Here is a 27,172-nt window from a genome sequence, read left to right as displayed (position 1 = left end):
TATTTGATATCATACTATACATTAAGTATATACATACATACGAATACCTGCACGCTTTTCGAGCCAATTTTAACAAACGAACTGCTTTCTTTAAAGCGAATAAAACAAATTTATATGTACGAGTACAAGACTTTTCCCACCAGCGAATTAAGAAAAGACTGAATCTGGTACACAAGGTAACTTATAAAATTTCCTAAAAAATATTTCTCTGAGTCTTTTAATGATCAAATGCTCTCACTTCAAATTGCAAATCGAGTTTTCGGCTGAAGGTCTTAAAAAATAAAGTTTCACTAATTTCCTATACAACAGAAAGCTATAAAAATCAAGCAAATCCAACTAGCAACGAAGAAAAGGAGGAATGAAGAAAAGAACACACACAAAAAATTAAACGGAGAGATTTAAGTATGGCTCGAAACTAACGAGAGCTAACGAACAGCGTATAACTCTCGCAGCGCAATTACGAGCAACAAAGTAAGCAAAATACTGTTTGCAATAGAGCCCCGGACAAGCACAACAAGATAAATAGAACGCCAGTAGGATCTGGGCACCTCAAGTAATGAGCTGAACGAGCCAAACGTAAATTGTAAGAAGCGCCAGCGCAAGCATCGGCGTTCGAGGCATTTTTACTCAATTGTTATGTTGTTTTTAAGGTGAAACTTCGTTGTGTTTGTTGTTTTCATTATTTTTACCGTTAACTCAGCACTCGGTGCAGAGTGAAAACTGTGCTGCGCGCGCATAAACAGCATGACCGGCAGCGGCGAAAAGTTTGCAAAAAACTTTTTCAATTTTTTTTCTGCCGTTTCTTTTATGCTTTTTGCCACATGCGCCGAAGCTGCATGTAAAAAATGCTTTTGTTTCAGTTATTTTCAATCATAAAATATTCACTACCCATTTTAGGGATACTTGTAAAAGTGCAAGCAGAATGCAGTTTCGTAACGCTGCACGAATAATGTAAATATTCATGGAGGTAAGAAGTTGTAAGAAGACAGCAGTATGCACTGCCGGTACCTATGCGAGCGCAAAGTTGCAAACGCATCGTGAACTGGCTTTAAATATACTTGCTGGTATGCCAGGAGAAATGTGAAAGGTTATAAAATGCAAATAAAAAGTTAAGAAATAAGAAAGAGAAATTATAAATACATTTATGAAAAGCACTAAGTAACAGGGAAGATACATCACCAAAATTTTAGTATGCTTTTTGGCGCTTCCGACACTGAAAAGCACAAACGAACAGACACATAAGTGGGAAATCACCTTTATATATGGTCTTTATAAGGAATATAGTTGGTGTTATGAGTTAAGACAACGCTAACGGCTCAATTTGATATCCTATATATATATGTGGTAAATAACAGGCAAATTTAAAATTGTCTATAAGTTCAAAGCAAGTACGAAGAAGCGTAAATTTGGCACGGAGTTAATGAACTGCCATATGTTATGGAGTTTGCTGCTGACGTTAAACTAACAACAATTGAACTCAAAATATTTATATTAAATGCATCCAACTGTGAGCTGCCCCCAGTTTATACACTCTTTTTTCTGATTCTTACTATTATTATATTTATTTCAATTTGCACCTTAAGCGCCCTTTACTCATATATTATGGAGTATTCCAAATATTATCAGTTTCCAACACGACTACTTCGTCCCAATTTAGTTTCTTAGGTAAAACCTCCTCCGGTTCATTCGGCAAGTCTATCGTCCAAAATTCGTAGCTAAAAAATTCAGAAAGATACATGTCTGCTGGAGAAATATAATGAAAGGCCATTGGATATTTTGCAAGACAATCTCTGCACTAAAAAAAGAAAAAATTTCTGGATTTAAAATTATTAAAAAATATCAAATCACACAATGAGGAAAGTTGTCTTACCGAACGTGGATTATAGAAGCTATAATTGAAATACCAATTTGGTTCATTTATCAACTCAGGCATAAGTACCATAAAGGGCGCGAATAAATAAAAACGTGCTTCGCCATGCACATCGCGCGAATCACCAGCGATCACATCCACAGCACGAAAGCATTCACCTATAGCCACATCATCAGGATTATAGTGATTATTAATATCACAACCACTTTTATTAACAATGGCCGATTCGACGAAAAGTCGCACTGCTTCCCGACTTGAAACAAAGCCACTACCACCAGACATATAGACCTTAAATTATATGAAAACTAATAATGATAATAAAATATTCTACATAAAGGATGATTGCAAACCTGATCAATTTCATGTAGATTAGCCTTAGAAAACTAAAAATTATTACAAAACAACGCCGTCAAATTTTGATATAGTCCGCAATCAGGCAGACTGAAATGTTTATACTGTTTCTATGGGAAAATATATGAACATACATATATGCTTTGTAGTTAGACAAAGTCGAATGAACATTCAAATAGAATGGACGAATAATAATAGGACACTGAATAACACAATCGACCAAAAACAACAGTTGACGATAAATGGTAACATCGGTCACCATTAATTTCCTATTAACCTTAAAGATTATAACAAAAGACTTGTAAAAGTTTCCTACTCAGGCTTTTATCTCTTATCATTTGAACTAACTTACCTCATCTTTTCGTCCGCCATATAATAAGTTATATCCAAAGTAAATCGGCATATCCGGACTATATGCATATAGAAAATAGCGCATGTTTTCAATGTAGGCGTAACTGTAAATAAACAAGAAGGAAAAGAGATGACTATAAATGTAACTCATTACACTATTGACTAACTAAATTGTAGTCTCTTAATATGACAAAAGCGTAAACTAACGATTAAAGATAAGGTCACGCATCGAGAACAAATTTTTGACAAAATTTAGAAATTAAAACACAACATTGGAACACTCCACAACGACAACCTAAATAGTTTACACCGGAATATTTGTTTCTACACAAATTGAGCAGTAAACGAACGTTAATTATTTTTGTCTCACTTCGTTACAAAAAAAAAATGTTGATAACTCACGCATCATCATCAGCCTTGAAGAACCAATCTGTCTCATTAGCATACTTTTCGTAAATTCGCTCGAATGCTATTCTCATTTTGGGCCATAAGACCTCGTATTTATCTTCCACTTCGTTAATAACTACAGTCTCGCCCAACTCTTCGTCATCTTCCGAGGTGACGAACAAAAGCCGGTTGCAATGTTTTCCCCATGTACGCTTTATATGTATTGCCCTGGTTCTGTGATTCTTCGGCGTGGTCATAATCCAGCAAAGTATACGTACTTCTTTATATAACAGCTCCGCTAAGTTGGTATTATTTTGCGTGGCATTTTCTGCGAATACCTTTTCTTCGTGTAACCAACTTACTTGCTCCAAACTAGTGATATTGTGTCTATAACTCAAAAATGCCGCTATTAATGCAATTTCTATAGTCACAAAGGCGAGACGACGGTAAAAACGTAGACATTTTTTTTGTTCTATCTGTGCTATGTTCCCTCTCTGCTCTGACATTTTTGTTATGCAGTTCAAATTGAACTAAAATCGTTGCCAAGTGTTTTCGGTGAGATCATTGTCGAAGCCATTAACTAAATTGTTATGTAGTTGCTTGGCTTGTTATTTTCCACATGATAAAAACATTTTATTGTTTTACATGAACATCTGTGATCGCACATATGTACTTGCATTTTCAAAACTTTTTAATCAGCAGCGTCTATTTAAAGAAGTGCACATCTAAGTAAGGACTGTACCGAAAAGAAACTGCATGCTCTCAATTCAATTTTTCTCATGAAGTAGCCGTTTGATCCCGTTCGAAAGCGCGATCGGTCCTGTTTCTATTGTTTTTTCTTTCTCCGTAATTTGTAATATCATCGTGATGGCTCGAATCACAGAGCACGTGCCTAGGCAAATTGTGCACAATTACTGCACTGAAAAAAAATATTTCATACAGAAAGCTAGCAAAACTGTTTAAAGTCATTGTAAATGGTGTAAAAAATATTATAATTAAGTTCAATGAAACCTGTTCTCTTAAAGATATATAAAAAAGGTGGGCCCTAGTGATCCAAATCTTGAAGCAAAGGTGTTGGCCTTAATAAACCCAAACAAATCAATGTCTTTGCGCGATTTGGCGGAAAAAGCTAAAACCAGTGCAGCTATGATTCAAAGAAACAAGCAAAGAAATAATTTAAAAACTTATAAAAAACAAAAGATTCCCAAAAAAGTCAAGGTCAAATAACAATAGGGAAAACAAGGCTACGGAAGTTGTACGGCCGTTTGCTAATATGTGTTATAATGGATGATGAAACATACGTAAAATGGACTCAAGAACATTATTAGGTCTCCAATTCTATACAAAACCAAAAGATGGTACTGTCGACCAGTCGGTGTCAACAGTTCAAATAGAAAAATTTGGCGAGAAAATACTCATCCGTCAGGATATTTGCTCTTGCAGCCTTAAGACCACTCCATTTTTCACAAAGGGTACTATATCGGCCGACAATTATAAGAATGAGTGTCTAAACCGTCGGCTAATACGATTTTATAACAATATCATTGTGTCAACACTAGTATTTTGGCCCGATTTACATAGCTACTGTGCACTACTCTCATTCCACTTTGGCTTTGTTGAAGGATAACAATGTCAATTTGGTTAAAAAAGAGGAGAACCCTCCAAACGCTCCAGAATTTCGCCCGATAGAGAAGTATTGGGCAATTGTCAAACGAAACTTGGACAAAGATCATCGAGTTGCCGAAAACGTCGACGAATTAAAAAAAAACACTGGCTTAAGGCAAGTCGAGTGAATAATTTTTTTTACTTACTAGTTTTAATTCAAATTGGATAAAAACTCTTCTATTTGTTATTAAAAAAAGTTAGAAGCAAAAATTAATAAAATCCGTTACGTTACAAATAAAACATTGTATGCAGTTTCTTTTCGGTACAATCCTTATATTCACATCTCTGTCGCTATCTTCAAGAAAATGCAAAGTTTCAAAGTACTGATTGTGTTAGAAATAGTATTCGAAACGGAATGTTATACTTAGCCCTCGAGATAGCTCAAATTTTAGTGTAATATAATCGAGCCAGACAATAAATGCAAATGTTTCGTCCGATAGATCAAAGCTGAATAGAATACGAAAACTCGTAAAACTATTTTGCAATGTACAACGTATTGCAAGATTATTTGAATGAACTTCGTACTTGGATTTCAGTATTTCAGTCTTGCAATACGTTTTTACTCATCAATAACAAATAATAATAATGAGCACTTCCAAAAAATTTCAGTAGTATCTCTAGTCGGCAGTATCTCATTTTATTTTTAGCTTCTTATCGGTTGGATTCCAAAAGCAATACGAGTAACTTCAATTCTATTTTCTTTGCCCTCAGATGCCAGTCGACCTTGTCAGAATCGTGCTTCATTCATACAATGTTACGCCATTCAAGAAATAATTTGCTCAGCATATACCTGTGATTGTATTGTCTATTACCACTTTTGGTAATTTTAGATAACACTGAAACACTGCGCCAAGTTTGCTGATAACGGAACGATTGAAATAATGTACCATATAGGAACAATGATCATAACGTATATGTGTTGCTAAATTCTATATTCGTGTGACACTTGAACATATACACAAAAAATTACTACATACTATATCAATACATACTATAGATTTATAAATAAGAAATAGATAAATTTAAATAGCAATGACACGTCCAAGCGTCGAGTGGTAATGTAATGGGTACATTGAGGGAGTAGAAATAACAAAACATCAAAAACTTATAAACAGCATCTCAACTGCATGGAGCACAAAAAAAAATTTAAGCGATGTGTAGAAAATATATATCCTTTTATTTTGCTTTTTTTTCAAGTTCTTCAATTGAATGTGGAATTCCTTGCTTGGCAAAAAAAATAAAAATTTCGAACAGAAGACATGTTATAAGCGTACATCAGTATTTCTACCTTATCTAACATATTAACCAACGGAGATAATTAATGTAGCAAAAGAAACTAAACTGTTTAAAGACTTATTCACAATCAGAAGATATCGCCTACAAAATTCAATTCAGTTAAAATTTGAAAATGTCAGTTCGTCGGCGCATATTCCAGTATCGTCGCATATTCTTGATACTACTAGCGGTAGTCTCCATCGTTTATGTGTATTTGGAATATAAACGTAATGTGGTGAATTCGAAAAAGTTTACTTGGCTTACCGGAAGAAAACCAAACATTAGTGAATCAGCAGTGAAAAAAGTTGTCAATGGAGCGGAAAACAGCTTAGCTGAGCAACTAGCAGATGAAGTGCGCATCCTCTGTTGGGTAATGACCAATCCCGCCAATCACAAAACGAAGGCCATAGACGTGCTGCGAACCTGGGGCACGCGTTGTAATCGTTTAATATTCGTAACCTCCGAGGACACTACAGAATTGGGTGAAACATTTGTTCTGCACAATTTCACTGATACCCACGACGTATTATGGGTGAAAACGAGAAGAGCTTTTAAGCATGTTTATGAAAAATATGCTAATGAGATGGATTGGTTTATGAAAGCAGATGATGACACGTAAGTTTTTAGTAAACCCATGTGCATCGATTTATATTTGCTTACACACCGTCAGTTCTATAATGTCTTTAGCGATATGAACTCAGCCTTCGATAATGGAAAGACGCTATTTTCTCTTCGCAAAGCGTAACAAAGTTCACCTCATATTGTAATTTTAAAAGAGTAGTGATCGGATTTATTTTCATAGCAGAATAATTTCTATCAGACATAAAGGTCGCCCGGGAGTTAGTCACCAAACCATTTTAAACCATCTGGAGAAGGCTAGATACACAAAAAAGCTTAATGTTTGGGTGCCGCATGATTTGACGGAAAAAAAGCTTCTGGACCGAATCAACGCCTGCGATATGCTGCTGAAATGGAACGAAATCGACCAATTTTTGAAGCGGATGGCGACTAACGACGAAAAATGGATCACATACGATAATATCAAGCGAAAACGGTTGTGGTCGAAGGCCGGTGAATCGTCCCAAACAGTGGCCAAGCCGGGATTGATGACCAGGTGTATTTTGCTGTGTGTTTGGTGGGATTGAGAGCGAACCACCCACTTTGAGCTGCTCCCATACGGCCAAACGCTTAATTTTACAATCTACTGCGAATAACTGGACCGCTTGAGACAGACGATCGACCAGAAGCGTCCAGAATTGGCCAACAGGAAGTATTCCACCAGGACAACCACAACCAGACCACACTTCGTTGATGACTCCTAAGATGCTACGGGAGCTCGGATGAGAGGTTTTGTCGCATTCACCATATAGCCCGAACATAGCGCCAAGTGATTACCACCTGTTCCTGTCCATGGCGAACGCCCTTGTTAGTGTAAAGTTGAACTCAAAAGAGGGGTGTGAAATGAGGCTGTCCGAGTTCCTCGCAAATAAGGAGGGGGCTTCTACGAGGGGGATATTATGAAGTTGCCGTCTAGATGGAAACAGATTATCGAAACGGGGCATATTTTACTTAATCCGATCACTGTAACACTTTTTATAAAGCATTGAATAAAGAGCAAATAAGCGGAATGGATATTTAACAACCTTATACGTATATGAAATAGGGCTAGGTAGAGTTCATGCTTTGATCTCATGAATTAATATTGTAATTAATATTGATCCCAACGTAAGGTAAATCTTCTAAGGACTCGAAGCGACACATACCAAAATTAAAATGAGAGACAAAACCCGAGAGCTATATAATTTATTACGCAACATTTCACCAAGCTTTTCTCTTAATTTTTGATCCATCATGGCAAATCAGATGGTGCGACTATTTGAGCAGTTAGTATATAATGATTTTCTCAAGCTAAAGCTTAAGAAGACTATAGTGCCATACAAGCAGTGTACATCATTTTATCGAACCCAAGAGTATACGTTTTGTATAGTTTAAAAAATATCTTTGTGCTTGCCTCTGAAGACATAATGTATTATGTGCCCGAACAATACAAGCTGACTGTTGGACTATTTTTCGCTCTCTTTCCATATATCGCTCTTATATTAAATTCCACAGGTTTTACATGAAATCGATAAAGTATATTAATGACAACTAAGTCTATAACAAAAAACTCATCAAACACTAAGACGTTAACTTTGTGTTGTGTACTTATTCACAAATATATTTACTCTATACATATAGTCCGGATATGCCGATCTATTTTGGACACAACTTTAAGTATGCGTACCAAGTGAAAAATGTAAGTCGAATTACTAATTTAGATTAGAAGTTATAAGCCATTGATACCAACATTAATATGAGAATTGTTATTATTATTTTCGAAGCATTACATGTCTGGCGGTGCGGGATATGTGCTAAGTCGCGAAGCGCTGCATCGTTTTGTTAATGCAGCCATGCCAAATAGCGATTTATGTCCACCTGAGGATAACCTTATAGCCGAAGACTGGGCGATCGGTATGTGTCTACACTCTGTGGGTGTGCTGCCTGGCGATTCACGTGATGCACACAACGAACTGCGTTTTATGCCTTTTGAACCACATACGCTCTTAACTGGAAACTATTTTGATGACGCATTGTGGTATTTCTCATATGAAATCTATCACCCGCGAGTGGTAAGAGAATTTTATTTTAATTTTATTTTTCAGAGAGTGTTTTTCTCCTACATTATTTAATATATACATATATGTAAATATATATTTTTTTGCAGTGTCAAAATTGTTTATCAAAACACGCCATCTCTTTTCACTATATGACAAAGGAGGGTATGTATTTAACTGATTTCTTCCTGTATCAGTTCAAATTATATGAATCGAAGCAAGAGAAGGAAGTCCTGCCAAATAAATTACGTTTGAATGAAGTAAAGATACCAACTCCATACAATGCATGGGATGTAACTGTGAATTAGCAAATGAAGAACACTAGATTACACCCTAAATATTTTTAATTTTCATAAAAAAATCGTGTAAATTGATCCCCGAAATATATTAAGAACGTATAAGGCTAGCTAATATTTATTTTGACAGGTAACCAGAAAAAAAAAATAAATAGCAAAGAGGGGTAAAACGTCATTTTAAAGAATTTCGCTGTTATGATGGTTCCACATATGCGTCACAACTTCCAGCATATCCGCATTTTTTCCCAAACTCAAGTGTTTACGTATGATCGAAATTGAACTATTTTCTGTTCGCACTAAAGAAGCAATAGAGATTAAAATGATCGCTTTTGTGTGCATATCATAAAAACTTAACAGTTTACAACTCTAGAGTTTGCTATCCTAGACACCCATCACCAAATGCAAAAAGCTCGACAGAACTTCAAACTAATATTACTGATTTTGGAAGTAAAGTTCAGCTTTTAAATGATAAACTCTCTTGAAAGAGCTTGACATGATGAATGGCTTCCGTTGTGCTGAGCAAACCAGCGTTAGATATGAATAAGTGTATGGATTAATCAACAGTTTCTCTTTCAACAGCTTTTTAGACTCTTGCAATATATTTCTACAGAGAGTATAATAGTTTTGTGCACCTAACGGTTGTATGTATCACCTAAAACTAATCGAGATTGATATATGTAGGGTTATAAACGATCAGGATGGCGAGGAATTGAAATCCGGTGACTACCTTTTTGTCTCAACAAGAACTTAGCAGACATGTTCCCTGGCGTAATTGTACGACTGCCACGCCCACAAAACACCATTAATTGAAAGTGTATAAAGTGTCATAAGTAAGCCTTAAATTAATGTACAAATTTCAAATTTAGCACAACAAATCTCATTGAACGGCTAGAAAATTTTTCACAAGTGGGCGGAGCCCCGCCCCTAAAAAGTTTAATATATAATTATATATAACTAATATTTTCAACCATTCTTAAGTAAGTGTGAAAAAAGGTGAAATCGAATTATAATACTGCCCACTCCCCATATAAGGGTTTTCTTAAAAACTAATAAAAGTGCAATAAATCAATAAATGACTGCATCAGAGAAGGATTTATAGAACCGTTGTCATATTTCAACTATGGACGTGGCACCATTCACAATAAGGTGAAAATCGATATATCATCACTTACTTGTCCGCTATTAAGCAAATTCTGAAGTGTAGCAATTGTCAAGCCCCTAGCTTCAGTTTTTCGTATGATTTTTCTCTGGAATACCCCAAACATTTTGGCTGGTGATTAGAAGCTGTTATGAGACTGCGCCCGATAGGCGATAATTTTGCACCGGTTTTTTTGTGGGAATGCTGTAAGCATAGTCATTTTAAGGCCCCTTGCAGCCAATGCTCTTAAATATCCAATCAATTATTCAGGCTTTTCCAATAAGAGTAAAATGAATTCTTAAAAAAAACACACTAATTGTTAAGGAAATTCAAATGTTTTTTATATTTATAATGTTTATATAAAATTTTGAATCTAACATCATTCAAATGGCCTTCAAAAATTCTTTTGCAGAAACGAATTCGATGAGCCCAATATTCGAGTACTTTTTCCACTAGTTAAAATCGTAAGTCATGATTAACACGCTCAGTATTGAATGCTAATGTTAGCAGAGAGTCTAATTTGCTACAGACCAATGATTTCAAATGACTCCACAAAAAGTAGCCTAATGTTCTTAAATCGCAACTATTTGGAGGCCATTTAATGTCGCAATTTCTTGAAATAATCGAGTCTTGAAACTTTTCGCAATAATTCAGTTGTTGCACGTGCTGTGTGGCACGTAACCCCATCTCGTTGCGACCAGATGCTGTGAAGATCAACTTCTTCCAATTGCGGCCATAAATAGTTGGTCATCATCGATCTATACCACTCTCTATTAACAGTAACAGTGTCACCAGCTTCATTTCGAAAGAAGTACGGACCGTTAATTCCACCAGGCCAAAAACCACACCCAACTGTTAATTTAGGTGAATGTAATGGTTGTTCATGCTAAATTTGTATATTTTCTTCGCAAATTTAATAATTTCTAAACGTTATTCTTGCGTATATCTTTTCATGACGAAATTGTAAAAATTGCAAATACAATGAAAAAAACACAGATCATGACATAGTAAAAATGGCCGAAACGACACTTAGAAATCATATCGTCCCAATTGGAGAACGCAATATGAAATGAAGCAAACGTGCCATACCTATTGAAGAGAAGCGACTAAATTGTGACTTTTGCAAAGCATGTTTACACAATGCACTTTCGCTCTGCCTAACGCTCAAACTAGCTCTCACAACTAGTTTCTGCTCAAATCCAATAAATTGTATTTAATAATAATAATGACATTAGCGCAGTTCTTTAATTCAGTCGCTCTGAGTTTAATAAATTTTGACGCTATTGCCGAAGTATTTCTCACATAACTACTCAAAATGAGCGAGCAAATGGTTTGTTGAGGGGAATAATATAATTAAGTAGATTAAGTAAGAATTGCAGTCATTTATATTTAACTGCTCTCACACAGATAGAAACTGATAATAATTTTAACTGCTAATATATTTTTGTACACCGTATACACACTTCTATTTGTGGACTAACTATTATCAAAGATTATATGTATTTATGATACAAAGTAAGCAAAACAAAAAAAGTAAATGAGTAAAAACTCTTTCTCTAAGCTATAGCTAATAGATTATTTGTAAGAACGCTGCTTAAGTTTGTTTATAAATAGTAGATAATGGAATAAAAGTACAGTTATTATATGTGTATATATAGTAGAGAAGATAACCTCTATATGACGGGATTTGCCAGAGCTAGAGAAAACTTGAGCACGGTGCAGCTAACAAAGTAACTTGAAAAGCAAGTGATAACGTCCATGTCAGATAGAGCGAACACCTGAATTATATTTCAAATGAACTGTAGACTGTCTGAACATTTATTATTTTAAATTGTGAATTATATCAATTGCAATCAATGTTCTGTTACAGTTATACTTTGGTGCTAAATAATCCTTAACACTAAATAGAAGTATCAAATCATTTATATAAGTAAGCTTATGATCGATATCGAAATAACTTTAAAGGCAACGGCAAATTTCTTTATACTCTATTCGTATATATTTATACTATATGTATAACATCTCAGAGAGAAAGCTACCCTGCAATCCAAATTACATAGTCATGCCTTCTCTTAAGAGTAGTTTTTGAAATAACAGCACTTAACATATACATACGTTCAATATAATTCTGTTCAACAACTTATTAATCACGTTTTCGCTTCTTATGCGCATTATCGTTGCTTCTAAATATTGCCGCCAGCACTTGAAAAACTCCGCGGATTATAAATATAGTCAACAACAATGGAATACCAAACAACACAGCCATTGTATCCACACTATGGCGCTGTAAGAAATTCAAGTGACGTGCAGCTACACGCAATTGTGGCGCACCCTTATGTCTTAGCACATACTCAGTCCAATAGATTGCTGCATCGAGCGGTTTCATAGGTCGATCATGGAAACTAGCAGAGATCTTTTGCGCTCTTTTGGTGTACGTGGGATTATTCAACACCTCTAGGATGGCATCGCGCAGCTCGATACTGGTGAAATTTCGGAAGTTTACTGCGATACCAAAACCTTTATATACGGCCTTTTCAACATTTAAATATTGATCGTAAAAGACTGGGGTGCCAACAATCGGTTTGCCATGATGTACCGCCTCTATCAGACTGTGCATACCACCATGTGTAACGAACAATTTTACTTTAGGATGGGCAAGTACGTCCGATTGTGGAAACCATTTGTTTATAAAGACATTCTTCGGTTTATCCGCCAGATCCGTCTTCTCAAATTTCCACAACACGTTGACGGGTAATGAAGCAAATGCGTTCATAATCTCATGCAATTTTTGTTTCGGCAATAATGCGCTCTTTATGTTCGACCCTAAGGAGAAGTAGATAGTTCCTCTGGACGAGGCATTAATAAAAGCTTCCATGTCCGTTGGTAGTTTCTTCGGTTTGTGACCAATATGCATACCAGCCACCTCGATTGCATTCGGCACCAGTGGACGCGGCCAACTTAACGAATAATGTTGATTGAGCAGCAAGAGAGAAAAATCTCTACGTACGTCTGTTAAGCGCAGTGTCGCATTGGGAAAATATTTTTCATAGTACCGTTGTTGTTCCGGTATTATTACTAAATATGTATACAGCAGCTCCATGGTGTTAGTATATAAATTATCTAAGCGTTGCCAGAAATTCATTACATCCAAATTTGTTCCACTAGGCGCTGGTACATATGCTAATGGCGAAACGTTGTCCACCAACTGGTCGATCGCAACATCTGCGCCAAATGTGGAGACACCAATCACAGGCGCTTTGAAATGTTTTCCCAATGCGTAAAGTGCATCTTGATAGAATACTTCGATAATGATGAGATCGAATTGTTCGTCAGAGTGTAATAATTGTTGGAAGTCTTTATTATTAAATACCAACAAGGAAGTCAATGCCGTATATTCCTTAACTAATTGCATCTCAGCCAATTTACCAACAGACATTTGCTCTATCGCGTTAGTTACTGAGTCTGTTAAATAATTATTTGAATTAAAACTATTGCTACTTTATCTTTTTATATTGCCAAAATTTACACTAACCATCATGATGAGATTGCTCTATATGTATCGTTATATCACGAAAGTTTTTCAAGGGCGTTTTTTGTGGAAATGCAGAAACCGAAGTAACTTCATGTCCGCGCGCCGCCAGTGTTTTCAAGTACGACTGCACACATATATACTGCGAAGGACCCGGAAAAGGAAAAACAGCAAGTATTTTTGCGGATTCCACGGAATTTGTACCATTTGTTAAAATCCACAGTGCCACCACAATGTATTTCAGCGTACACATTTTTATAATAACTTTACTAAAATACAACACAACGCTTTTTACTCAACTAAGTTAATATATTGTGAGGAATTGACTTTTATTCATATTTAGAGAGAAGAGAGCATAGCAATCTGAGTTAAACTGTTAGCCACACTAACATTGTAGGTATAGGAACTTAATAGAAAACAATGAATGTCTAATGCACTTTGTGTAACTAAATTCTCATACAAAACTATTATTAACTATTATATGTACATAATGCCTACTGCACTGAGTGTTTTACAGTCCAACAGTGTATCAGAGAGTGATCATACATATACCAAATCCAATTGTTTCAATTTATTGCTACGTATTCGTGCGCGATCTCCAAAGTAACCGAACAGCTCACTGGTAAATGAAATTCTTCTAACTGGAACTTTAGTTTAATTTAAGCAAGCATTAAAGGTATTATCGCAGATACGAAGAAGGGACTTTTGACTCCACTCTATAAGTCTGAAGAACAGTGAGGAACCTAGCATATAAACCACTAAGGTCCATTAACCGAGTTCAGTAAACAATACAACTACCTTTTAGTAACAATAGACGTGATTTCGAAGCTTGTTGAATTGTACCCGAAAAAGTCAACTGGATTGGCAAAAGTTGTACATGGATTAGAGAAACAGGCATCGATTTTTGGAAATCCGAGACAAATGCATTCAACGATTATTGCATCAAAGAGGGTATACAGCACTTGTTGACAGCAACGGGAGTTTCTCGTGGCAACGGTCAGATAGTACGAGTTCACCGTATATCATAGTTATTGCAATGCGCTCAAATATGTGCCAAAACAACCCAACTCAGTGGTCCCGCATGTGGCAAAGGTTCAGAAAATTATAAACAAAACCTCTCCGATTAGTACCCTTCAAAATACTTACATACAGATAGTATGTGTACTGCCAAATATCTCATTTTACATCCTACTATATGCAAGACCAACTAGAAAATGAGGAGTTAAATATTCAACGCGATTTAGATCGACAGGAGACACAAGAAAACATAAAGATGATTCAGGAAGAGAAGTAGAAAAAGTTGGAATCCACGACTGGCCTAACAAGACTATGTCTGTAGCAGAGAATATGAAAAGGAAAACTTGTCGGGACAGCCGATTATAGGATTAGATCGCTTGAAAGGGGCGGTAAATCATTTACGAATACCGACTAAAAATATTATGGACGACAAGACGTGATTACTCAATAATATAATAATACGTGTTGATAGAAAATTTTACTCTATTCATATAGTCCAGATATACCGACTACGACGACTTTAAATATGAATATCCCAAGTAAAACCGTAGTAAAATTACTCATGTAGATTAGGAGTTACAAGCCAAAATAGCCATATTAATAGCCTAATATTGAGATATGACTAAAGACTGATATTAAAAGTAGAGTTAATGCTTCTGAATGATAAACTCTTTTATAATTTTCACTCTAAAATATAAAGTGAGTTTATGTTTTTAAGTTTTATTTACATTTTAAATTTCAGTTGTGCTTTAGCTTTATCTTTCCACGGCCTCCCGAAAGCAATCGCTTCACATTTCTATATACAAACCATGAAGGCATTAATGAAACCAAGATCACGCCACCAAGCAATACCAATAATGTATCCAAACTATGGTACTGTATAAAATTCAATTCTTGGGCGGTAACGCGCATATGCGGCGCACCCCCATGACGTAACACGTACTCCGTCCAAAAAATTGCTTTGTCCAACGGCTTCATTGGCTGATCATGGTAACGCCGCGACATTTGTTGGATCGTTTGCGTATATTTTGGATTTTCCATGACTTCAACGATGGCACTACGCAACTCATCATAAGTGAAGGATTTGTAATCAACGAAAACGCCAATACCAGCACGTTTAATACGCTCCATATTGAGAAATTGATCGAAGAATACGGGCATGCCAACCAATGGCTTGGCATGATGAATCGCTTCCGTTGTGCTGAGCAAACCAGCGTGAGATATGAATAATTTCACATTGGGCTGCGCCAGTACATCGGATTGGGCAAACCATTTGTTAATGTATACATTTGGGGGTTTATTTGGTAGCTCGATAGCTTCGAATTTCCAAAGTATGTTGTATGGTAGCGAAGCAAAAACTCGCATAATTGTCTCAAGTTTATCTTTCGACAGATTTTTACTCTTCACATTCGAGCCCAAAGAGAAGTAGATAGCGCCTTGCTTAGCGTCTCTGATGAAGTTTTCTATGTCGGTAGGTAATTTGCCAGCACGTTGGCTTATATGCATACCGGCAACTTCGATTGCATTCGGTACATATGGACGCGGAAAGCTGATGGCAAAATGTTGATTCAAGAGCACTAATGAGAAGTTCTTGCGTACCGCATATATATCGGCAGTGGAATTGGGAAAGTATTGTTTGTAAATGGCAGCTTGGTTGGGCAAGTAAAAAAGATGCATGTGCATTTGGTGCAACAAATGGTGCCACAAGTTTTCTAAACGCTGCCAGAAATTCATGCGATCGCTCAGCTGTGAGAGCGGTAACGGCACATACGATATGGGTGAAGTATTACCAACTAATTCGTCGATTGTCGGATCTGTACCGTATGTAGATACGCCAATAAGTAAGGCATTGTAATGATGAGCCAAGGCATAAATCGCATCCATTTGTAAAGCCTCCACAATTATGAGATCGAAATGCTCATTAGAATGCAATAATTCTTGAACTTTTGGGCTTTTCAGTACCGACAAAGTGCCACCAGTAAAGAAGTCATAATAAAGATTTAATTCTTGCCATTTATTGCGCTCCTCTGTAATTACATCCACGATAGTTTCTGAAAACGTTAGTTATAAATTTCTGTTAATAAATTTGAAAAATATCTACACAAAATTGTATATGTACCTTCGTAGCCATCTAGTACTTCCGCTAACGATATGTCGCGAAAATTTTGTAATGGTTTTTTCTGTGGAAAAGCTGAAATTACGGTGACTTCATGGCCGCGCGCCGCTAAAGCTTTCAAATACGCTTGCACACAAATGTACTGCGAAGGTCCTGGAAAGGGAAATATCGCTAAAATGTTCGCAGCATTTGTCTGCTGTAAGGCGATTAAGCTGATGTAAGCCGAAAGTAGCAACTTGATGAAAACTTGGGTGAGCATCTTCTACCAATGCCTGTCGGTATAAAAACTGGTGTATAATTTTATATTTTACGTTTCTTTTTTATTGAGATTGTTGTGTATTTATTTACGAGTGCCGTTTAATGGCTTAGCAACTTTTACGCAAAGTTTATTTCATAGAATGGTTTAACCTCAAACTCAAACATTTTTAATACTGATTTTCCAATGTCTTTATAATTTTGAAACAGTGATTTCTAGTGCTCGTTGCAGTCACAACCTCATTATATCCACATATGCCTTCAGGATTGTAAAAAGCTATGAGGAAATCTGAAGTATTCACCACAATTTTGTTGGGGTGTGTTCCTCGAATTTTATATTCAATCGACTAACATAAAAAATACTCGCACAGCTCAAAGCGAAATCTCTATTGATGATTTTCCTTAGGTGATAATGATCTAACGCGTTAAGAAAATGGGATTTTTTTTCAAAAAATAGACGGAATATGCTGGGTTTGGTTGGTGAATATTACCACAGCTTCCACCAGTGATATATTTGTACCTTCTACTCTCTTATAATAAGATGAAGAGAATATGAAGAAATCGTTAGTTTTTGGTTCTGTCTATTATGCCAACCATCAAGGGATATCTGTGCGAACCATTAACGTAAATATTTACATCGTGCCGCATCGATGTTACATTTTTTTTACATAAAAATAAAATTGTTTGATTGAAATTTTGTTTGGATTATGCGGCGCATGTAAATAAAAAGGTTGAAGAAGGTTTACAGATGAAGTATATTTTTTATAAATGTTGCCACTTATTAAAAACTTGTGTTAATTTAAATTGGTAAAATGTCTTAAAAAACAACACACTTTAAGGTTTACATTAGAAGTTGCAAATTTCTAAGCCAAGCTGCACTCGTAAAATATTCAACTTCATCAATTAAACTGAGAATTTCAGCTTCGTTTTGAAATGAAAAATATAAAGTGTAATTTTACATATACCATCTCACTTTATTTCAACGTCTATGGTTTTAGTATTATTAATACTGCAATCCAAATTTCTCAGTCCCCAACATAAAATTAATACATATCCTTAAATTAATTTATATTTAATTTACGCACGTTACGTTACAAATAATCCGACCGCTTTACGGTGACTAAACGAAGTCAAGCAACGGTGCATTATATATAAGGAAGCCATTTTAACCAGGAAACCAGAGGCTGTACGCAAAAACATGTATTTAAGAATCATTAGTATTTAACTATTTATTGTAATTTTCAACTCGGAAAACTGTAGGAAAGGCAATTTCTAACACGCTATGATGTATCCTAATGCTGTCCATCATAAACGCTTGCTTATTATCTTACAGACATACGTTAGCTGTTAACCCTAAGGTGAAGCCATTAGCTTTGATAATTTGACAGCTTTATTAACGTTTTTTTATATTTTATTACAATTTGTTCAAGTTATTTTTTAGACATCGAATCTTCATTATTGTTCTTTGTGGTAAAATCAAGTTATTTTAAATACTTCACCGATGAGTAGTAACCGACGTTAGAATTTTGACTAGTTGAGTAGTAAGGTTAAAAAGTAAATGGATTAAAAATTTTACAGATAAGAGATTTTTGTGTTTTTGTTGTTGTTGTTTCTGTCAACGTTGTCCTATATGTTAAGAGCCATTTGTGCCTCAAGTATGCTCTCACGGGTTAAATTTTCCAGATTTCGTTGTGCGTACAGTTATAATCCGTTTCATGTTTAGTATATACTCTATAAATAGTACTAATCATATTGACTCGGTATTAAGTGGGCATTGCATGTGATATTTTTAATCGACTTTGCATGTAAGCTATGACAATGTGTTACTTGTATGAGTATTTTAAAACTTTGATGAGGTCGCGTGTTAGATAATTAAAAAAAAATAAACAAAGCCTTATTAAAAGAAGCAACATCAAAATAAACTTGTAGTTAGTATGTATAATAATAGGATGTTCTAATAAATATAAAGTTTTGAAATTTTTTAGCTTTGATAAACAGTCAAAGGGGCAGGGAACATACCCATGTACATACGTATGTTTGAACAAAGAAATTAAAAAGAAATTAAGACTTATACTTGATAGAACTTTTTTACAAAACCTATTTTTCATTACGAATTTTGGAATGAATTGCATGTGTTCTTATAAATGGAAAATACTTTAAAGAACAGAGATAAAGTTATGTATTGTATATATAGAAATAGTATATACTCGGACAACGCAATACACGCCTTTGGCGATTTATGCTATTGCTGATCTTAATCCCATAGTACTTTTAGTAGCCTCAGAATTCATAAGTACAATCAAAATTACTTATATTTTACTTATGTAGTATAATAATAACTGTAAATACTGTCCTCCTAAAATTAATTACGTACAGAGTCGCACAATAATCTTCAAAAATTTTTAACTGCTAACGTCTACGATAAAGATTTTTCAACTTTATTAATTTCTATATTTAAAATAAAATAACATATTCTATCAACAGCGACAATCGTTCATCTGGTTTAACCAGGACAGTCTAACTGAGTCTAAGTTGAACTACCCTTCTATGAGAATATACAACACGATAGAGAATTCTCCTCTCATGGTGCCATCGGGTGGTGAGGCTAAATATGGTGTTTAACGTACCGATCTCATATGGAGAGATTATATTAATATATTTCATGGAAAAAAACTTGCTGACTCACAATCTCTATTGTTTATCAGCTAATTCCCATGCACATATCTATACACATGTACTCCTTTCTTCAAGCAAACGCGCTTAAACATAATAATCTGCTATATAGTTTTAGTTAGTTAGTTTTAGTATTTGCAAAAAGGCTTAATTGACATAATTTGTATTTACATATAGCTATATTTCAGCTTCAAATATAATCATGGCTGCTAGTAATCCAGTAATGCAGCGACTAACCGAAAGCTTTGTGATAAAACTGAATTAGATATTAGAGAAATGACGATGTATGTGTTCAACATAAAGCGCGTTCAAAACCTATTGTATACGCAATAAATGCCACAAATATATGTATTCACACGTATGTATGTACACAGACACATATAAACTTACATATGTATGTATATTGTTTTGTGCTATTTAATTAGAATTGACAAGAATTTACACCGGGTAACAGTAACATATAGAGGAAGAATCACCTATTGGCTATCTAAGTTAAAAAATAAAAATAAACAAGCAAAGAAGGTCTAAGTTCGAGTGCAACCGAACCGAATATTTTATACTTTTGCAACATGCAAGAATTAAAGGCAAAAAAATATCTTAAGGTGCAAAACGTCAACCACAGGATCAAACTAAAAGCAATTTGATATATATAAATAAATCACACATTGATCGATACATTCACCTCAAGTTTTGTTATATCTAGTAAATTGGAGTTCGTTTAGTATCGAACATACTATTAACATGCCACATACTAAAAAATGTTTCCTAAGTGTCTAAAGTTTTCAAAAATTCTGATGTTAGCTATATGGGGCTAGGTCATCTTTCCTCTAAAGGAAAGAATCCGATGGAGTTTGAAATTGTATTATACGGGAAGTATGCGTGGCTGTAAGACATTTTCTATATCACATTTTCGAAATGTGATCTAGAAATGTCAGACTCTCGAAATAAGTATATGTTTTCACCTAAAAGTGGGTGTCAAGTCCATCAGCCAATTTTGACCCGGTTCAATTAATGCCCTATAATACCATCTCCCGAATAAAATTTCATATTACTTTCGTATTTAGTTATTGATTTATCTCGCTTTAAGTAGTTTTTAAGAGTACCGTTATATGGGGTACCCTTACAATAACTTGATTCCGGTCGTAAAGTTTGTAAGGCAGTTATATGCTATAGGGGTAAGTACCGGCGATTCCGTCAAATGAGCAGCTTCTTGGGGAGAAAAGAAGGTGTGCACAATTTCCCAACGAAATTTTAAGAATTGAAGAACTAGTTCGCGTATATATAAACAATTAGACGGATATAACCGACTCAGCTCATCACGCTGATCACTTAGATATGTATTTTATAGTGTCTCCGCCTTATCCTTTCGGGTGTTACAAATATCGTGTCAAACTAGGCATTACAAAAAAAATGTTGTCGTTGCTCAAATTTAACTATGAGTTAATTACCTTAATATTTCCTTTTCTTCTACTTAGATATTTCCATATTTTCACTATGTTTATTAAAAGTTTGAACCGGTGTAAGAAGAAACTATAAAACTGTATATAATATGTGTGATATATTTTGATGATTTGATTTGAGATGAATTTTTTATAAATTTCTGTTGCAATCGGACCTCACGTACCGCATTTGTGCTTTTGTTGCAATTTGTTTTGTCTTCATTTTTTATCGACATTTTCTTTTATTTCCCGAATTGTATTTTGCCACAAGATAACAGCTCACTTTTGTCCCTCGAAATTACGCCACATTTCATTGAGGCATAAAATACAAGCTACTGTGCAGCGTAAAGTTCATTAACACGCTCGAACGACTAACGGTTATTATTCAGTTCAAGTGAATTGGGCATAGAAAAAGCTGATATTCAGCAACAGCACAAACTTAATTAAAACTTAATTAATTTTCTATTTTGGGTAATACATAGATATACAATAATGGAATTCTATATATTAGTACGGTACGTATTTTAAAATGTTGGATTCTAACTTTTTGATGTACTGCGTTGAAAAAAATCTCTATATGTCAAATAACTTTTTTATAATGTTTTATTTACATCTTCACATCTCCAAAGCCTTCAAGTGAAGCATTTGGCAGGTGAAAATCCTGAAGATTTCTTTAAATAAGATTTGGTATTTGTGAAATGAACGATTATACAATTTATTAGGAAGAGGTAAAATTTTACAGTTATGTGTTTTTTAAGCAAAGAAACTGACCTTCACGATACATATTATGAGACGAATTTTCCTTTTATTTTAGTTTTTCAAAATTAAAAACATTGGAAGAACTCTAGTGCTAAGTTATGTGAGAATTAGGTTAGCTTTTGTTGGCTGTTACTTTATGGCTATTGCAATCAAATTTCCATCCTTGCTCATAATAATGAATTAATTCTGCTTTACTTTTCTCTTTTGATCAATCAATTTCACAGTTATCAATTTCAATAATCGGCAGCTTGCCCACACTATAAATACCAAAGCCAGTAGCGGCAGGCCGAACAGCACAGCAATCGCATCCAAGTTATGATATTCAATGAAATTTAAATCCTGTGCAGCCACACGCATATGCGGCGCGCCCTTATGACGCAGCACATATTCCGTCCAATAGATTGCCTTCTCCAGCGGCTTCAGCGGCTGATCGTGATAGCGGTGAGAGAGCTCGCGAGCGCGCTGGGCGAACTTGGGATTATTCAGAACCTCCAATATGGTATGCTTTAATTCTTCGGCATTTAAAGTCTTCAAGTTCACACCTAGGCCAAAACCTTTCGCTTGCGCACGCGCCACATTTAGATGTTGATCGTAAAATATCGGTATACCCACTATCGGTTTTGCGTAATGGATTGCCTCGATCGTGCTCAATAGCCCACCATGTGTAATGAGGAGTTTTACATTGGGATGCGCCAATATATCGGCTTGAGGAAACCATTTATTAATGTAGACGTTTTGTGGTTTTCCCGGTAATTCCGGTACTTCGAACTTCCAGAGTATATTATAGGGTAATGAGGCAAAAACGTTCAAAATTATCGCAAGTTTTTCTTTCGACAAATTTTTGCTAAAAAAATTGGAGCCCAGAGAAAAAAAGATGGCACCATTTGGATTAGCGTTAATAAAAGCTTCCATATCGGCAGGTAAAGCTTTCGGTATATGGTTTATATGCCAGCCACCAACTTCGATGGCGTTGGTCACGTAAGGACGTGGTATGCTCATCGAGAAGTGTTGATTCAACAGCACCAGTGAGAAGTTTTTTCTTATTGCCATAAAATCAGCAGTGGGTTTGCTTACATGAGTTTTATATATTTCATATTGTAAAGGTATCATAACAAAATGGTTATGCACCCACTCGACAATATGTGTATATAAACTCTCCAGACGTTGGTAAAAGCTCATATGATCGCTGTTGGTGCTTACGACTGACGGCACATAAGAGAGTGGTGAGGTATTGCCCACCAGTTCGTCGATGCGCATATCAGTACCAAAGCTCGAAACACCGATGAGCGTTGCATTAAAATGATATGACAGCGCGTACAGCGCCTCCTGTTGCAGCACTTCTACAATGAGTAGATCAAATGTGACGCCATTTGCCAGCCATTTCTGCACTTCCGGGTGTTCTAACACCCTGCGCGTGGATGCAGTTAGGAATTCTATGCCCCAGTTTAACTCTTCCCATTTGCTGATTGTGGACATAAAGTCATCCAATGGGAAGTCTGTCAAATAAATAAAATAATAATTATTTCAATATGAACATAATTAAAAACAAAAGGAAAAACATAAATGAAGAAATCGTATAACGTTATACAGATATTGCATGTTGAGTCATCAAGTAAAGTCTGGTTCTATTCAATTCGTATTGCTTTCTTCTTCTATTCTCGTCCCATGATTTCATATCGAATATAAAGCTGTAAGCGAGAAGGGCTTATTGTTCTTGCATACGCTAAATTTCAAGAGGTATTCCTTAGGATACTATAATGTCTCTTCATAAAGTCACCGCCAAATCATGTTGAACTACATACTTGTATATGTAACAACGACAGTAGGCATATGTAGCTTTTTGTTAAGAGAAGGCATTACTTTTAAATTGCAAACTAAACGTGTTTGACAAAATTTAAACTAAGGAGCCAAATAATTGCAGTCAGCTTTCTAACTAGGCTCTATTTTTAACATTATATCAGAATGAAGCGACAATGCTGTTTATTCCGTCCCATATTATCATTTATTTCCAAGAGAAATAGTAAGCAAACTGCGAGAAATTTAGCGAAGAACACCTGAAGAGACTGAAATACAAATCGAGAGTGTGTGAAAAAAATATAACCTATTAGATACTCAGGTTAGAATATTACTTTTCTAGCCTTTTCGCATAACATATTTTTGTCTATAATGTTTCTTCATATCCATCTTCTTTAATCTCGAGAAAACTTGTATGTGTAAAATATTTATCAAAAATCGTGGTCGTATACTCACCCTCAAAAAGCCTTTCTTCGTTTATAATTGTAACGTCACGGAAATTCGGCACCGGGTTTTTCTGTGGAAATTCTGAAATCACAGTCACTTCATGACCCCTTGCAGCCAATGCTTTTAGATAATTTTCCACGCAAATATATTGTGAACGCCCCTGAAAGGGGAATATTGCTAAAATCTTTGCACCATATAAACTTTCAAAGTAGCACAATTGTACACACAATAAAAATAATATTTTTAAAGTCGAAACACTTTTCATTTTCGTGCGCGTCTAAAAATTTATCGTAAATTATATAAAATGAAGCAAATGGGACATCGCCAACAAACGCGAAACGACTAAAACTAAATTGTGATTTTTGCCAATCATGTTTACGCGTGACATTTTCGCTCTGACTAAAGTTCAAACTTGCTCTCACAAATAGTTTCTGCTCAAGTCGTATGTGAATCAATTGTATTTTAAAATAATAATGACATTAGAGCGACTTTTCGATTTAGCAAATTTCGACGCAAATACACGATCTACGAGTACAAACAGAAGCCCCATGTACTTCACACACAGCAAATGAACGGTTTTGTTGATGAGTAAAATGTTATTAAGTAAAGATTGTAGTCATTTATATTTAACTCTTATCAAGCGGATTGTATCTGATAATGATATGTACTAACGATTATGAAAGGTTAAATTTATTTATGCTGTAGAGCAAGCAAAAATAAATAAATAAAAACACCTTCTCAATCGGGTAACAGTAACATAGTATAGAGGAAGTATCACCTAGTGGCTATCTAAGTTAAAAAATAAAAATAAGCAAGGAAGGGCTAAGTTCTAGTAAAACCGAATATTTTATACTTTTGCAACTTGCAAGAATCAAAGGGAAAGAAATATCTTAAGGTGCAAAACGTCAACCAGAGGATCAAACTAAAAGCAATCTGATATATATAAATAAATCACACACTGATCAATTATTCACCTCAAGATTTGTTATATGCAGTAAATTGGAGTTCGTTTAGTATCGAGCCGATTTTATCTATTTTTGCCAATACCACATACTATTAACATGCCACATACTAAAAAATGTTCCCTAATTGTCTAAAGTATCTCACATACAATCACCAATCATATGGAGTAAAGTCAGCCGGATGTTCAAAAATTCTGATGTTAGCTATATGGGACTAGGTCATCTTTCCTCTAAAGGAATGAATCCGATGAAGTTTGAAATTGTATTATACGGGAAGTATGCGTGGCTGTAAGCCGATTTCGCCCATTTTCGCAATGTGACATAGAAATGTCAGACTCTCCGAGAGTGAAATCCGGACAACCTGTCGGTTTGTATTTAAAGCACGATTGTAACCGACAAGTGTAATTTTTTGCGTAAAGGTTTATTCTTTCACTTAAATTAGTGCTCTGTTTATAACAACTTTTAGTTTTATTTTTCAATAGTTTCAAAGTTTATTTCGTGCTCGTGCTTGGTTAAAGCTTAAATATGCCAAATTTAAAATAAAAATGTCCGAATTGCAGAAAAGTAATATTTTGATTTTCCGAAAAGAAAATCTGACCATTCGGGAAATTAGTGATAGAGTTGGCTTCAGCAATTTTTCCATTGGAAAATTTCTAAAAAATGTCGATAAAACCAGGTCTCTTAAGAGAAAAACTGTCTCTGGAGCAAAGAAGAAGACAAGTTCTAGCAGTGGCGTAGCTACAACTTCGGCCGCCTGGGGTCAGGGATATTCTGCCGCCCACCTTTATCTACCTACCCACAAGTTTCATAAGGTGGATCGAACAAAAGTGAATTTTTTCAAAATATCTTCGATATTAAGTATATAAAATTTAGGAACTAGAAGCCACGCAATTTCTGAAGTTACAAAATTCAAACAATACGGTTTTTGATGAAATTGATAGTAAATTTACAAGACATCTTATTAAAAACAATAGAAAAAACCCATTTTCACCCGATATCTTGTACACTTTTGACACAATTTGCAGGAATTTTTGCCTGAATTGGAGTTTTTAAATACCATTTTTGAAAATTTGGAGAAATAAAAATATTTGTTACAATCAAAAATCGAGTAAAAATTAATATTTTTCATTGTTATTCAGATTATTCCATTGTGAGGGTACAAGTCTTTATCTTTTATAATAAATTTTGTAAAAAAAAAATTGTTGAAGTATTTTTCTGAATATTAAAAAACAGCGAAGATCGTTTTGTCGCCCCCAAGACGTTGCGCCTGGGGCGACGGCCCCCTTCGCCCCGCCCCCCTAGCTACGCCACTGAGTTCTAGGGAAGATCGGGTGATACGTTCTATCAGCTTGAGGGATCGCTTCGAAACTGCTGAGGACATTAAATTGGAGTTATTCGAAGATTTCGGTATGGTAGTTAGTGCAAGAACTGTTCGTCGGAGGCTTCAAGAGATTGGTTTGAACGGTCGTCGGGCCGCCAAAAAACCACTTTTAACCTCAAAAATGCGTCAAAACCGTTTACGATGGGCGAAAGAACATCAACTTGATTGGCGAAATGCAATCTTTTCAGATGAGTCCAAATTTAACATTTTTTGCAGCGACGGTATATCCTACGTGGGAAGGAGAACTAGTGAACGAACGAAACGAAAACCAGTTAAACAGGAAGGCAGCCGAATGGTCTAGGGTTGCTTTTCCTACTATGGCCTTGGGCAACTAGCCCTAATAGAAGGAACCGTCAATAAGAATAAGTATGAGAAAAAACCATACCATTGAAACCAATTTAACACTTTCAATGAAAAACCACTTTTCACAAGCGGATGTTCTTATTTTTCAGGATGACTCTGCGCCTTGCCATCGTGCCAAAATAGTAAGTTCATTTTGTTGTACAACTAGAGTTTATTGCTATAATTTTAATTACAAATTTTATACTCATCCTTTTTTCTTTCTTTAAGGTGAAGAATTATTTATCAAAAATCGTGGTCTTGACTTTGGAGTGGCCAGGTAACAGTCCGGATCTCAATCCCATTGAGAACCTTTGGTTTATAATGAAGGCTCAGGTAGCACAGGAGATCAAAGAATTTAGCAGATAACAGTATTGGAGTAGTAACAATAAAAAAAATCTCATAAATTCAATGCCCGAGCGTATAAAAGCCGTTATAAAAAGCAAAGGAGGTTTGACAAAGTACTAAAAAGAG

At 35.3% G+C, this 27,172-nt stretch overlaps 4 protein-coding genes and 1 pseudogene across 9 annotated transcripts; 1 reads left to right on the top strand and 4 right to left on the bottom strand.

Annotated features, from left to right (window-relative positions):
- Positions 1-1,543: 1,543 nt before the first annotated feature.
- On the bottom strand, positions 1,544-4,149 carry LOC120782791 (glycoprotein-N-acetylgalactosamine 3-beta-galactosyltransferase 1-like). Of its 3 annotated transcripts, none has more exons than XM_040115263.1 (4): positions 2,975-4,148; positions 2,574-2,676; positions 1,871-2,158; positions 1,544-1,795 (listed from the first exon to the last, which is right to left on the bottom strand). In XM_040115263.1, the coding sequence occupies exons 1-4, from the start codon at positions 3,463-3,465 to the stop codon at positions 1,601-1,603; spliced, it is 1,077 nt and encodes a 358-aa protein (XP_039971197.1). In that variant the 5' UTR covers positions 3,466-4,148; the 3' UTR covers positions 1,544-1,600. The 3 variants fall into 3 exon arrangements, with proteins under 3 accessions (XP_039971197.1, XP_039971198.1, XP_039971200.1); XM_040115264.1 differs by having other exon boundaries at positions 1,625-1,814; positions 2,975-4,149; XM_040115266.1 differs by having other exon boundaries at positions 1,625-1,790; positions 2,975-4,149.
- Positions 4,150-5,366: 1,217 nt separating this feature from the next.
- On the top strand, positions 5,367-9,331 carry LOC120782792 (annotated as a pseudogene).
- A 2,456-nt stretch (positions 9,332-11,787) lies between these two features.
- On the bottom strand, positions 11,788-15,198 carry LOC120782790 (UDP-glucosyltransferase 2-like). Its single transcript, XM_040115262.1, has 2 exons — positions 13,520-15,198; positions 11,788-13,449 (listed from the first exon to the last, which is right to left on the bottom strand). The coding sequence occupies exons 1-2, from the start codon at positions 13,767-13,769 to the stop codon at positions 12,131-12,133; spliced, it is 1,569 nt and encodes a 522-aa protein (XP_039971196.1). The 5' UTR covers positions 13,770-15,198; the 3' UTR covers positions 11,788-12,130.
- A 30-nt stretch (positions 15,199-15,228) lies between these two features.
- LOC120782789 (UDP-glucosyltransferase 2-like) lies at positions 15,229-18,038 on the bottom strand. 4 transcript variants are annotated; one of them, XM_040115260.1, is made up of 3 exons: positions 17,870-18,038; positions 16,653-16,921; positions 15,229-16,584 (listed from the first exon to the last, which is right to left on the bottom strand). In XM_040115260.1, exons 2-3 carry the CDS (start codon positions 16,906-16,908, stop codon positions 15,272-15,274), a joined length of 1,569 nt encoding a protein of 522 aa, XP_039971194.1. In that variant the 5' UTR covers positions 16,909-16,921; positions 17,870-18,038; the 3' UTR covers positions 15,229-15,271. The 4 variants fall into 4 exon arrangements, with proteins under 4 accessions (XP_039971194.1, XP_039971193.1, XP_039971192.1 ...); XM_040115259.1 differs by having other exon boundaries at positions 16,653-16,936; positions 17,878-18,038; XM_040115258.1 differs by having other exon boundaries at positions 17,878-18,038.
- A 3,558-nt stretch (positions 18,039-21,596) lies between these two features.
- Positions 21,597-24,375, bottom strand: LOC120782788 (UDP-glycosyltransferase UGT5-like). The gene is made up of 2 exons (XM_040115257.1): positions 24,026-24,375; positions 21,597-23,271 (listed from the first exon to the last, which is right to left on the bottom strand). Exons 1-2 carry the CDS (start codon positions 24,279-24,281, stop codon positions 21,956-21,958), a joined length of 1,572 nt encoding a protein of 523 aa, XP_039971191.1. The 5' UTR covers positions 24,282-24,375; the 3' UTR covers positions 21,597-21,955.
- Positions 24,376-27,172: the final 2,797 nt, after the last annotated feature.

This window comes from Bactrocera tryoni, chromosome 1 (genome assembly GCF_016617805.1).
Source record: "Bactrocera tryoni isolate S06 chromosome 1, CSIRO_BtryS06_freeze2, whole genome shotgun sequence".
Lineage (NCBI taxonomy): Eukaryota > Metazoa > Arthropoda > Insecta > Diptera > Tephritidae > Bactrocera > Bactrocera tryoni.
The sequence above is the reverse complement of the archived record's forward strand: the minus strand, read 5'-3'. Positions and strand labels throughout refer to the sequence as shown.

What these genes read in the sequence shown, in the direction of transcription:
- LOC120782791 (XM_040115263.1), bottom strand. Translation starts at nt 3,465, where the DNA reads ATGTCAGAGCAGAGAGGGAACATAGCACAGATAGAACAAAAAAAATGT. An exon ending in ATGGCGGACGAAAAGATGAG is followed by an intron (nt 2,159 to 2,573) that starts GTAAGTTAGTTC and finishes ATATAATTTAAG; the next exon opens with GTCTATATGTCTGGTGGTAG. An exon ending in GCTTCTATAATCCACGTTCG is followed by an intron (nt 1,796 to 1,870) that starts GTAAGACAACTT and finishes TTCTTTTTTTAG; the next exon opens with TGCAGAGATTGTCTTGCAAA.
- LOC120782790 (XM_040115262.1), bottom strand. Translation starts at nt 13,769, where the DNA reads ATGTGTACGCTGAAATACATTGTGGTGGCACTGTGGATTTTAACAAAT. An exon ending in AGAGCAATCTCATCATGATG is followed by an intron (nt 13,450 to 13,519) that starts GTTAGTGTAAAT and finishes ATTATTTAACAG; the next exon opens with ACTCAGTAACTAACGCGATA.
- LOC120782789 (XM_040115260.1), bottom strand. Translation starts at nt 16,908, where the DNA reads ATGCTCACCCAAGTTTTCATCAAGTTGCTACTTTCGGCTTACATCAGC. An exon ending in AGTACTAGATGGCTACGAAG is followed by an intron (nt 16,585 to 16,652) that starts GTACATATACAA and finishes TAACGTTTTCAG; the next exon opens with AAACTATCGTGGATGTAATT.
- LOC120782788 (XM_040115257.1), bottom strand. Translation starts at nt 24,281, where the DNA reads ATGAAAAGTGTTTCGACTTTAAAAATATTATTTTTATTGTGTGTACAA. An exon ending in CGAAGAAAGGCTTTTTGAGG is followed by an intron (nt 23,272 to 24,025) that starts GTGAGTATACGA and finishes TTTATTTGACAG; the next exon opens with ACTTCCCATTGGATGACTTT.